Source organism: Brachyhypopomus gauderio, chromosome 11 (assembly GCF_052324685.1).
Source record: "Brachyhypopomus gauderio isolate BG-103 chromosome 11, BGAUD_0.2, whole genome shotgun sequence".
Lineage (NCBI taxonomy): Eukaryota > Metazoa > Chordata > Actinopteri > Gymnotiformes > Hypopomidae > Brachyhypopomus > Brachyhypopomus gauderio.
In genome coordinates, this window is record NC_135221.1 from 18,536,411 (window position 1) to 18,550,274 (window position 13,864).

General features: G+C 43.4%; 1 protein-coding gene across 2 annotated transcripts; it reads right to left on the minus strand.

Annotated features, from left to right (window-relative positions):
• Positions 1-7,131: 7,131 nt before the first annotated feature.
• LOC143527375 (uncharacterized) lies at positions 7,132-13,231 on the minus strand. Of its 2 annotated transcripts, none has more exons than XM_077022548.1 (2): positions 9,987-13,231; positions 7,132-9,826 (listed from the first exon to the last, which is right to left on the minus strand). In XM_077022548.1, exon 1 carries the CDS (start codon positions 11,662-11,664, stop codon positions 10,888-10,890), a length of 777 nt encoding a protein of 258 aa, XP_076878663.1. In that variant the 5' UTR covers positions 11,665-13,231; the 3' UTR covers positions 7,132-9,826; positions 9,987-10,887. The 2 variants fall into 2 exon arrangements, with proteins under 2 accessions (XP_076878663.1, XP_076878662.1); XM_077022547.1 differs by having other exon boundaries at positions 7,132-7,281; positions 9,644-13,231.
• Between the last annotated feature and the right edge of the window lie 633 nt (positions 13,232-13,864).

Genomic DNA, 13,864 nt, shown 5'->3' on the forward strand with positions numbered 1-13,864 from the left:
GCACGCTCACACACACTTTTTTCACATGCTCACATACGTGCACGCACACATGCACTCTTTTTTCCCACACGCACTCTTTTTTCACACACTCTCATACATGCACGCTCACACACTCACACTTTTTTCACACGCTCACACACGCACTCTTTTTTTCACATGCTCACATACGTGCACGCTCACACACTCACTTTTTTCACATGCTCACATACGTGCACGCTCACACTCACACTTTTTTCACATGCTCACATACGTGCACGCTCTCACACACTTTTTTCACACGCTCACATACGTGCACGCTCTCACACACTTTTTTCACACGCTCACATATGTGCACGCTCACACACGCACTCTTTTTTCACATGCTCACATATGTGCACGCTCACATGTACTCTTTTTTCCCACACGCACTCTTTTTTCACACACTCTCATACGTGCACGCTCTCACTCACTTTTTTCACATGCTCACATACGTGCACGCTCACACACACTTTTTTTTCACATGCTCACATACGTCCTTTTACTTTTCTTTTGAATAATGAAGCACCTGAGTTTTTGGTCACGAGGGGAGATGTTATATGACGGATAGTTTGAGGAAAGGTAAGAGGGGAGCTTGGTAAAACACTTTTTGACCACGCTTTGTTTCTCAATGTCATTATATGCAGTTGTTAAGAATTATGGATCATGGACTAATTCAACTAAACATTTCACTTGTACAATAAATAAGTTTTAAATGTAACAGAATCGGAGAGTGGGCGTTGATCATGCCGGGCTTCTCAGCGTTGAACAAATGGACAGAACACGCACTTTTTTCCCACGCAAGATCACACGCGCACACTTTTTTCCACACATGCGCACTCTCACGCGCGCACTTTTTTAATTAATTTTTTTCAAAAACGCGTATGCTCACACAAACACACTTTTTTTTTCACACACACGCACGCTCAAACACGCACTTTTTTCACACGCACACACTTTTTTCACACGTGCACGATTACACACTTTTTTCACTCACACGCACTTTTTTCACACACGCTCACACACATGCACGCTCACACACGCACTCTTTTTTTCCACACACACACACTTTTTTCCATACACAAACCTAAAGGTGAACAACACCAAACCCCTACCGGCAAGCGACTCCAACCACCCAGCTCACCTGGAGATACAGGAGCTCCAGCTTCACCACCCTGCTGCACAGAGGTCAGTTCTATTCTGCTATCAATTAACAGCAAACTATCTGCACTCGACGCCAGAATATACCTCGTTGAAATATTGCATAAAGAATTTCAAGCCCTACGTGAAAGCTTGGAATATAGCCAAGAGCAAATCATTACTCTTACCAAAGAAAAAAAAATGCTACAGCATTCCGTCAGCGATCTTACAAGCCAGCTATCAACAGTGACACTTGAAAACAAACAAATGAAAGAAACAATTCTGGACTTACAAGCACGCAGTATGAGAGACAATATTGTATTCTCTGGAATACCTGAACACACACAGGAAAACCCAGAAGACATATTAAAAAACTTTATGATCACCAAACTGAAACTCTCACCTGAAATAACCTCATCTATCACATTCCACCGCGCGCACCACTTAGGAAGAAAAAAACCCGAGAACAACCGACCCAGACCCATCGTCGCTAAGGTCGAGCATTACAAACATAAAGAACTCATCATGAGTAAAGGAAGGGAACTTAGAGGTACAGACCTGGGAATTAACGACCAGTTCCCCCGTGAAATCCTGGACAGACGCAGAAAACTGTTTACCGTCAGAAAAGTCTTCATTAAAGAGGGGAAAAAAGCAGTTATCACAGTTGACAAACTTTTTGTCAATGGAACGCTATATCATGACAAAGACAACCCCTTGGTTGTTTTAGGTTCCTATATTATATAATTGAATGAGCGGTCTCTCTCTCTCTCTCTCTCTCTATCTATCTTTCCTGACCTCGCTCACTGTTGCGCTCTATCTCCCTCTCATACACGCTGAGCTCTACAGTCTGTATCTTGAATATACAGTGATATTCATTTGTATGTATGTATGTGTAGGTATATAGGTATGTGTGTATGTGTGTGTAGGTATGTGTATATGTATAAGTAGGTATGTGTATGTAGGTATGTATATGTGCATGGATGCATGTGTGTGTATGCATGTATATGTATATATATATATATGAAGAGTTTGGTTCCAAAACGCGATAAACGCCATTTCCGCCGTGTAATACTGCCCTACTTTCTCTCTTTCTTTCCAAAATGCAACAAACGCCAATCCTGATTTCCCGCAGAACGCCACATCTCCACTCATCCAATCACAGCGCACCACCACCTATGGAAACGTCATAGAATGCGACCTGTTGAGCCGCCCGGCATTTCTTGTAGCCTACTTTGGTAAAATATATCTCGTTTTTCACTCTTAAAATACGCGAAAATGAACGGTTTTGATAGTATAGAGGAGCCTGTTCGTATAGCAGTTATACTGTTTATGTTAATAGTTATACCATTTTACTATTTATGTCTGTAACGGGTGCGAGGGAGTCGAGGATGCAAAGACTGTGCGTTCAAAGGCTACGTTTATTGAGCTTGACGCTGGACACACTCACGGCGTCTTGAAACAGCTGTCAATCACACTGAACAGTAAACGCTCACGGCGCATCATAACACCAGTAGAATACACTAAACAGTACACGCTCACAGCGTGCTGACACGGTATAACACACACAACGAATGTCACGTTAAAGACGAGCACCAAACGATACAAACACACACACACTATATACACATAGCCTAACAAGCACCGCGTGAAACACATTAGTCTTAACGAGACAAGTGAACACACACACACACACACACACACACACACACACACACCAACGGACGTACACGTAAAGACACGGACAACATTAACACACGCTCGAAGGGAGGGGTTCGGGGCTGTAGCGTGACAATGTCTTGTTCGTTAATGAAATGTTTTGAAATTTGTGTTTTTAGGCCCAATGGTCAAACTATTATATTAAGATGTACAATTTACAGTTATTTGTTATTGTATTTTGCACATTTTCAGTAAAAAAAATGTTCTATTGATGCCAAAGGATATACAAGACATTTTGAAAAAAACATGGCATGGATTTATTGCGTTTTGCGAAAAAATGAATTGTTTTTTTTAAATAAATCTTTAAATATTAAAATCTTGATTTGATTTGTGTTTTTTTAACCTTAGTATGGTATTTGAAAGTTTGAAACAGAAAACAGTGGTTTTCAGCCTACCACGTTCTTGCTAAAGAAAACACATTTTTACTCAAATTGATCAAAATGGATTTATAGCGTTTTGGAACCAAACTCTTCATATATATATATATATATATATATATATATATATATATATATATATATATATATATATATATATATATATATCATAAAATTTGTATTTTTTTTCATAATGTATATATATTTTTCACTGAACTTTGCTCTCTCTATCTCTCTTCTCCCTCTAACTTTAGATTTTTCGCTACCCAGAAACATCCATTCACTACACGCAAATGTACACACACTCGTAAACACACCGCATACATATTAATCCATCCATAAAATCCCATAAATAACACAAGGAATAGCTCAGGAATAATACAACGCACGTAACGTCTCAACATCACAACATGCATGTCACTCCAAACCCAACTCCTTTTATATTATATTCTATCTGTCTCTATGGAAGCACTTCTCTCTATCTTTCTGCACCAACTTCTGTTTTATTACTATTGTACATCCCAGACCAGGAAACAAATAACTCTGTTTACATTCCATCCCATACACAGCAGAAAATATTCAAGCATGTGCTCACTCGTATCATATCATTGATAAATACTATTAATCCATATCCCACTATATGTCCTCACTCAAATTTATAACCTGGAACATTCGTGGTACCGGCACACAAATTAAGCAAACCAAGGTACTAAATCATCTCACGTCACTAAAGGCAGACATTTGCTTACTACAAGAAACACATCTATCAGAAACAAATCATCACAAGTTCAGGTCATCACAATACACCTAAATATTCTCAGCCTACTATAACTCCAGACAAAGAGGAGTATCAGTATTAATAAGTAAAAATGTATCTTTTACACATAACACCTCCATATTAGACCGAGAAGGAAGATATATTATAATCAACATAAACATCAGCAATACCCCCTTAACAATAGCTAGCTTATATGCCCCTAATACTGATAACCCATCCTTCTTTCACGAATGTTTCGACCATATAAACAATATCTCAGGCGCTACAGTTATTATTGGAGGTGACTTTAATTTAACCCTCGACCCACATATAGACAGATTAACCAGTTCACACAATACACGTAACTGGCAGTCCACAGATATCATAAAGCAATACATGTCAGACTTAGGGCTCAGTGATGGTTGGCGCCTCAAACACCCAAACGCTAAAGAATTTTCTTTTTATTCATCAGTATACCACTCGCACTCTCGCATTGACTATCACTTAACCAGCAATTCTATTATATCCTGTCTATCTGAAATAAAATATCACCCGATAACAATTAGCGACCATGCTCCAGTACCACTTACATAGAACATAAATCCAATATATAAAACTTTCAACTGGCGACTAAATACCTCCTTACTCAGAGATCCAGAGTTTGACAGCTATATTAAAAAAGAGTGGGCATCTTTCCTAGAAACAAATGATTCTCCAGAAACCCCACCAACACTTCTTTGGGAAAGGCAGTGTTAAGAGGCCAAATGATCTCTTACTCTTCTTATAAGAAGAAGAAAGATTTAGAAAATGAGACTAATCTACAACAGAAAATTGGGGAGCTATCGAACGAAATGATAAAAAACCCAACAGAAAAAATTAAAAAAGTTAAAAGAATGCAAATGAGAAGACTCTTTAATACAACGATTAAGACAGGAACAATTCGAATACAATAACAAATCGGGTAAATTCCTAACTAACAAATTAAAGTATAACAAAGAAAAAACTACAATTGCATTAATCAAAGATGAAAATGGCTCGAAAACACACTCACGGTTTTGAGCTCCGCCGCGTGCTCCAAGCGCAGCTCCAGTATGTTCCGAGTGAGCTCTCTCGCGCGTTTGTCCTTCTCCACGTAGAGCCGCCACAGCAAAGCCAGACGCTCAGAGCTGGAGGCGTCCAGACAGTCCTACCTGCACCAAGCGCTGCTCCATCTCACTCAACGACTCCATCACCTGAAGAAATACAGGCGCAGCTAAACACCTTCATACCTGATTATGTAACTACCCATCAATAGAACTAACGTGTTAGGTTCCGTTTAAATGGGGTAAAAATGAGTGTAAGGTATAAATAACTCATTCAAAAAAAGCTACCAAAGCTGCTAACGTACAGTTTTAAACAGGTACCAAAGTTCAGAGACGCTCTTACGAAGACAGCAAGTTAAACAAACGGAACACGAGCGAAAGGGACGGACGGCATGCCACGAGGATAACGCGGACAGCTGTTTTCAGCTTTAAACGATCTAGCCTGCCAAATACGATTTTATAATCAATCCACTCTCACTTCAGAAGTGGACAAAGCCGCTAAACCGCATAGCGATCGTCAAACAAAAACAAGCTAGCATACAGGACTACAGATTAGCTTTGAAGTAAATAATTTAAATCGGTCGTATCATATCGTTGATCGTCTTCATTAAGAAGTGACTATTAATGTGTAAAGAAATGTTTACCTCTGTAGACAGACAGCTGTACAACAGAATTTAACAGATGTTTCTGTATTGAACGCTTTTTAAACGCGAAACTTTCCGTCAGTTCAACCAACTCTGGTCTCGTTTCGAACACAAACTTTGGGATTCTGTTTAGATTCTAAAATGCCGCGTTGTGACGTCAGCGTCAGCACCGCGTCAAAATGCAGCTTCCATAGTAACGGCGTGCGGTGCGTAGCGGACATGCTTCCGTTTCAGCTAAAGCGCAGTTGTGATGGGACGGCTCACTCTCGCGAAGGAAAAACAGTCCCGTTACAGCTGTCTGTGGAAGACCTGGGGTGGGCTAGTAATCACTGGAGCTTAATGCTATTCCACATGCAAATTCAACAAAAATATTATAGTGCTTATTCCTCATACTTCTTATTATTATTATATTGCAGTGGTGTGCAGTCAGGCCCTTCTAACCCTTCAGAGAAGGGGTAAAGGTGTATGTAAAATTATATAAATATATATATATTTCATTAATAAAGTAAAATTATAAACCAGTTCATGCTATATTAACATGTTATATCAGTGTTTTTCTTTGCTGCTGTAGGACATATCTGACTTAGAGTCAGAGCCGGCCCTGACCAATGTGGTGCCCTAGGCGAGATTTTGGTTGGTGCCCCCTGCATCACCAATCATTGGGTTGATTGTGTCACTATTAAAGAAACAAATAAAAAGCAAATGACTTAAATATTACCATATAACAAACAATAAATATAAAGGTGTTGCACAAAAAATATTTTAAAACCATTTTACATAACGATTCTAATTCGATAATATGATTGGTTGATAAAACTGCCAATCTATAATAAAAGCTCTCAATGTAAAAGGCAAGGGTATGCGACAGATACACAGAAGTTCCTGGGGGAGGGCCTTTCTCTCTTTTACCTAGAAACAACGGTGTGAAATACTGTGGTGTACAGAGAAACAGTAACAAGGTGCGCAGAGCGCGGGGGAGGGCAGGTTGGCGTGCGAGTGATAGGTGTTGTGTGTTATTAGTCAAATTAAGAATTCTTATAATAACATTATTAAACAATGAAATTATGATTATGTGGACTTTGCTTGTTTTCACATTTATTAATTGTTCATTTGTAAAAAAAAAAAAAACGCATGCACGCGAGCGCCCCCCTGGACAGATGGCGCCCCTAGCATTTGCCTATGTCGCCTAATGGAAGGGCCGGCCCTGCTTAGAGTGGATCTAACCAATCAAAACCATAAAAAAAAATTAAAATGGCTTTATGGGCTTTCTCCTGCCTATGCCTGCGTGCCCCTTCTAATGATATTTTGTAGGGTCCGGTATGTGTCTATTAACAAAATCACAGAACTCATAACAGAACACCCAATTACTCAATAACCTGCAGTTTGCTTTAAAGATTTTTATTTGCTTACATTGCGTACAAGACATGCTTCATGGGTTTTATGTATATATGTGGGGACATACAAGAATCTAACATTTAGTGCGCCAAGGTGGGTAAGGCATAACCTTTATGTCCACTTCATTGCAGTATTTGTCAGGAAGCCCAGCTGACCTGAGAGCGCAAAACATTTTCTGTTAACCATAATCAACATTTCATAGTAAATTCCCTTAAAAATACATACTTCCTGTACTTGCTGTATCATTTGGGAATCAATCACAGCTGTTTGTGTGCATGTTGTAAAGGACATGCATATTTTCATTTTTTATTATTATAGGTTTTAGTTTTTTGCACATTTGGAAAATGTGGAAACTCCCCAAGAATAAAAAACCCCACATATTTTGGCATCTTTTCTCATGGGTAGTACAGTTTCACTCTGGAATCAAAATTTAAGGATGTGTCCGGATATGCAGTAAAAATAATCATGAGCAGACACACAGAAGTCTGCTGGTTTAGGGTGATAAGATGAAAGGTTGGGGAAACAGGCAGGCAGCACGGGCCACACAGAGAGATACTTAAGTGTGACAGAAAGGGAGCAACTGAGGTCAAAGATAGGACAGATTTTGAGGGTTGCTAAACAAACAAGGTTAGATGTTCTGATTGACACATGTAGCCTGGCACCTAACACAGTCCATTCACAAAGTGAACAAAGCCATCCGCAAACTTAAGGCAAAGAAGGTGACTCTTACGTTTCAACACTTGGGTAACAGTGATGATTTGACATTGGTTGTTTTCAGTGATGCTTCATTTGTTAATCTTCCTGATGAAGGTACACAGGGAGGGACACTGATTGCACTCATGGGAAAAGGAGGAAAGATCTCTCCTCTCCTTTGGCAATATGAAAAATTAATGTGGTCAAAAGCACACTGGCAGGAGAAACTCTAGTCATGTCAGATGGAATAAACAGTGAAGTCTTCCTGGCAACACTTTTCTAAAATCACCACTGGTGACCCTAGTCTGAACACTCTTCCATTGTTCTGTGTGACTGAGAATCATTCCCTGCTTGATGCACTTAAGCAGGTCACAGAAAAGAGACTCAGGTTAGAATTAAGCAACATTAAAGAGCTCATATAAGCTAGGAAAATCAAAGAACTTTGTTTACAAAGTTATTTTGTAACGCATTATTAGTTGTTTTTAACATGTGCAGTTATTATTATAATATGCAGTATATAGATAAACTCTATATAAACTTTTTTGTTAAATTTTTTTAAGAAAAGAAAAAGGGAGATTTTTAACTCGTAATCACAATGTGATCCCCTGTTATATCATGAGACTGAGAGAGGGTCAAGGGGGGAATGAAATGGGGAGGAGTGACATAAAAGTGGGTTTATCCTGTGAGGGAAAACGAAGATGTTGTGTCATTGCTTATCTTGCATGATTCTGCTGACAATTATAAAATCTAGCAGTTCTGTCATTAAAGGAAATGATCTCATGATTGACACTGATGTTATCATGCTACACTCTTCCTCAAACAGGAACTGGGTTAAAATGCTCATGTGCTTTTCATGAATGAAGACAACGTGCCAATTAAGAAACTCGTCTTCGATTGCTTTTGTGTGACTCACTTCAGCTTCTTGTCTCTCATGTCATCCAGACGAGCTCTGCATGTGCGAGTTTCTTCGTTCATTCTCTGCACCTCCCGGAAGCGCTCCCTCTGCAGGACGATGGCCTGCGTCTCTCGCGTCTCTGCACTTCTTCTTTCTGCACCCCCAACACTTTTCCCTAATAGACTTATGGTCCCTGCCGATGGACTGATAGGCCGGAAAGAGGCCACCATCCATGAAGATGCTGTAAATTCATATTTCCTCAACGTCGTCACAATCAGGCCTACGCCTTCTGCTTTTTAGGTCTCACTCTACAGTGTGGTTTGCTCAACATCCTCTCCCTTGGGTTCACAGCTCGGACACATCTTAGACAGTGGTTACATTTCACTTCTATATTAAACAGTGGTTACATTTTACTTCTGTATTATGTTAAAAGAATACTGTATTATGTTATAAGAATACTGTATTATGTTAAAAGAATAAACAAAGCATGTGTTAATTGCTAAGCAAAAAACCCAAAATCACAACAATAGTCTTCTGTCTAACAAGTTCCAGACTGCCACTGAAACAAAGAGCTGTAACGTTATCAGTTTTATAATCAGGAGTTCTTCCAGGTAAAAAAATAAACATCTATGATATATATAGTATTTAAGTGAAAGTTTTATAGAGGAAAATAAGGTCTCAAAAATAAGGTCCCTTGTTTTGACCTTTACATCTGTACCACACCCATGTGCTGAATCCTGAGAAATGCCACAGCTTGTCTGAGATGGCTTCCATGGGTGTTTATGGCACACGTATACATTCCACAGCTGTGAAATGATGGTATTATTCCACATTCTCCAAATTCCTTACTTAATCAAGAACATGTTAGTAATGAGAATGAGTTTCTAAGCCTAAGACTGGCGTTGGTTAGCTGTGTGGTGCCAGTTCACCTGAGGACCCTGTTGAACTCCGCCCTCTGTCTGCCAACCTCGACTGACAGCATGTGCTCTTTGTGGGACATCTGATGTAGGCGGGAGACCTTCAGCTGTTCCTTTGCACTGCCTTCTTGGCCTGCTTTTTCTCCTTTCTTCTCCATTCTCTCTCGACTGGTTCCTGGGAGCCCTGAGCTCATCCTGGGAGGAAATGACATCACAAAGTTAACAAAAATTTGTTTTTCTCTGTGGACTGTGATTTATCACAGTCATGATGCATAAATAAATATGGCTATAGATATGATCCTCCTCTGTTTTAAATGTTCAGATTCAGATTCAGATTCAGATTTATTGGTCATACATTGTACAAGTGTGACGATGGGGTCGTGGTGAAGGATGAGACACGAATCCCTCTTGTGGCGACAGACGTCACTTTTATTTTTAAACAGATACTGCGCAATAGCGCACGATAGACACTCATACAGGCAGCACAACGTGCAGACATAGACAACGACGAGCACAGGACACTGCGCGAGCGCACATTAAATAGACAAACCACATTAGCCCCACGTGATTACAAGACAAGTCACAGGTGATACTGATTATTCACACGACATGCCATAACCACGGATATCCATAGACGCAGACGATGCACGTAGACTACGTCAACACACGCCCAAAAGGGAGGGGCCGGGGTCCTCAACGTGACAGACGCCCCCTCCAAGGGCACTACCCGTCCCGGGGTGCCAACAGGACCGAGTGCCCCGAACCCACGACGATGGGCGGATCCGACGCGCTCAGTCCTGCGTCTGGGAGGTGACTGCCCTTGGCGAAGCGTCCGTCACGAATCGCCTAGCACACCCTCCCTGGGAAGACCGGGGAAAAGACGTTAGACAGGTTGAACGGGACGTTCACAAACATACACACAGGAACGTTAACACATAGAGGAACAAACGGGAAAAATGGGTTTGGTATACACACGGGAAGACTAACGAACACTGGTACACAAAAACATGAAACAGGGACCCAGCTACGCGCCAGGAGGAGAGCTAGGAGGGGAGAGAGGTCGGGAGCTGCAGGCGCTGCTGCAGGGGATGTTCCTCCTCCAGCCTTAGCTGCGGAACCTCCGCTGGGTGCAGCGCGGCTGGCGGACGCGCCCGGTGAAGCGCGTCTGTCGCGCGCGCCCTGTGCAGCGCGGCTGTCGTACGCGCCCTGTGGACCGCAAGGGAGCTCCTCCTCTGTGTCCATCTCCACTCCATGGACTATACTGGAATATAGTCCTCCTCCTCAGATTCCTCCTCCTCCTCGCCGTAGTCCTCGGGAACCGCATCGCATACCGAGGGGGGGTAGGCCTCCTCCTCCTCGCCCACGTAGTCAACGGTGGAGGCGTCGTAATCCGAGGGGGGGTAGGCTTCCTCCTCCTCGCCACCGTAGTCTATGGTGGAGGCGTCGTAATCCGAGGGGGGGTAGGCCTCCTCCTCCTCGCCACCGTAGTCTATGGTGGAGGCGTCGTAATCCGAGGGGGGGTAGGCTTCCTCCTCCTCGCCACCGTAGTCAATGGTGGAGGCGTCGTAATCCGAGGGGGGGTAGGCTTCCTCCTCCTCGCCACCGTAGTCTATGGTGGAGGCCTCGCCTAACGAAGGGGAATACGCCTCCTCTTCTTCCTGCTCCTCCTCAGAATCCTCCTCACCGAATTCCGCCTCCGGGGTGGACGCGATTACGCCTACCTGCAGCGGCGAGGTGGCGCGAGAAGGAGCAAGGTGTCGCTCCCTCCATATACGTACCACCCCCTCGCGGAGCATCTCCGCCAGCTCGGGGTCCTTTCTTTCGAGCCCCCGGGCTGTGGCCAGTTGGTAGGCACACACCGGGTCCTTCTCCAGCTCCTCGACCGACGGTGTGGCTTCTTGGCACGGGGGGGTGTCCTCCTCCCGCTTTCTCTGTGTCGACGTAGCGCCGCGGCGCGAGGGGGAAGACGAAGCGTGGTGATGACGCTTGCTTGGGCGCTTTGCCTTCTTCTGCCGGGTGGCGTAGCCAGGCATGATCTGGGTGTCTCAGGACGGCTCGTCGTTCTGTGACGATGGGGTCGTGGTGAAGGATGAGACACGAATCCCTCTTGTGGCGACAGACGTCACTTTTATTTTTAAACAGATACTGCGCAATAGCGCACGATAGACACTCATACAGGCAGCACAACGTGCAGACGTAGACAACGACGAGCACAGGACACTGCGCGAGCGCACATTAAATAGACAAACCACATTAGCCCCACGTGATTACGAGACAAGTCACAGGTGATACTGATTATTCACACGACATGCCATAACCACGGATATCCATAGACGCAGACGATGCACGTAGACTACGTCAACACACGCCCAAAAGGGAGGGGCCGGGGTCCTCAACGTGACAACAAGTACAAGATGAAATGCTTTCTTGCCCAGGGCACAGTGTTAAAGCACCAGAAAACCAGAGCGGCGGCAGCGTAACGCAGCGTACAAACGCAGACGCGCCACCCTCACAGGCAAAGAGAAACAGAGATAACATTGGGAGGAGACAAAAAAATATGACCACAGATTATTCTCACAAACAGGACAACAGTCTGTGTGCATGCAAAAAATCCCCATAGCACATACAGCATTGATAACACAGACAGTAAGCAGTGAGAGGCGTGATCCATTCAGAGAGGGAGGGGGGAGCCAGAGGCCTGGCACAGAGTTTTTGTGTCAAAGTTCGCGGTGGAAGGCGAGAGCCATCTCTGACAGTCTCTGTGTGGGGGTAGGAGCAGGTAACCAAGACGACGACCTTCTGGGAAAAATTTGTTTGGGCGCCAATGCAGATAAGAAGAATGAAGAATTTAGCAAGGAGCCCGTCCTTGGGAATTTGAGCATGTACTCCTCTTAAAGTCGGCTGTCTCCCAACTGATCCAACTTCGCACGTAGAGCATTGATTCCATCCACGATCGTCTCCAAGCTTTTTCCAACAGTCACAGTCTGTGTTCCAACAGCTCTACCCACCGCATCAATCATGTGGGGCACTTGACGTGGACGCTCAATAGCTGACTCCACTCTATCAGTTTTCCGATACACCAGGGCAACGCCTAATCCAATCAGCAGAGCCACTGCGATCAAAGTTCCAAATAAGTACACGTCCTCAACATCTTCCAGGGAGAGAGGCGCAAGACACAAACTACGCCAGGTCCCCCATGAGTCATGCACATATCCAGCTGAGGACGTTCCGTCCGGGCATGTGGGTTCTCCCGCACCATGACTCCTCGTGGAAAAAATAGTGTCAATTGCGTTGAGAGACCACCTGATCAAATCCATTTTCTTGTTAAAATTCGAAGAGCAGCGTCAGGTTACTAAGACAAGACAGAGAATCTAAGCTGAGCAGGGCAGGAGGGAGGGAGTGCAGGAGCGGAGATAAAGTGCGACCGCCTCTCTTGAAAGCCGGAAGAAATGTACCATGAAACGTATGATAAATATAAAACACTGGCAAAAGATTGTTCAATATTTACTTGGAAATATGATCCACCAAGTCTTTAACACAAGCATCTAACTGAAAGGAGTCTGTTGTTAAATGTTTAATCAGTGAGGTTGCTTCCACCTGTTCAGCTCTGTGGTCTCTGTCTCGTTTCTGGAGAGCTCTGAGTCTGGCCACATCCTTCTCCTTCTCTCTCTTTATTCTTTGCTGCTCAGCCTCATGCTCAGCCTCTCTGACCTGCAGCCAAGAAACAAACCTTATCAGAATCAAAAAGTCACAAGGTTCACCTCTCTGCCTATCCAAACACCTGGGATCATTATCAGAGTATTTCCATGACTCTTGCCTTGGTAGAAAAGATCTGCTTTGTATATGGAAGTTAGACTGCAATTCATGTCTGTGATACTCTAAAGCACATGTGTCAAAGTCAAGGCCCGCGGGCCAGATCCGGCCCGCAAATTGATTATCTATGGCCCCCTGGATGATATTTAATTACTATTAGAACCGGCCCGCAGGCCAGAGCCGCCCGATGGTGTTTTGCACGCACAAACACTACATTCCCCACAATGCAACGGTAGCCCACGAAGTCACTGCAGCACACAAGCGGCGAGGGTCTGCGCGGCAAAAATGACATAATCGCAGTGGCTCCGCCCGTGTGCGAGGGCGTCGCACGCTGTCTCGCAAGGTCTTGCACCAGTTAAACTTAATTAAGTTAAATATTTATACATATAGTCGAAATTATTCGCCCAATCTTAACGTCTT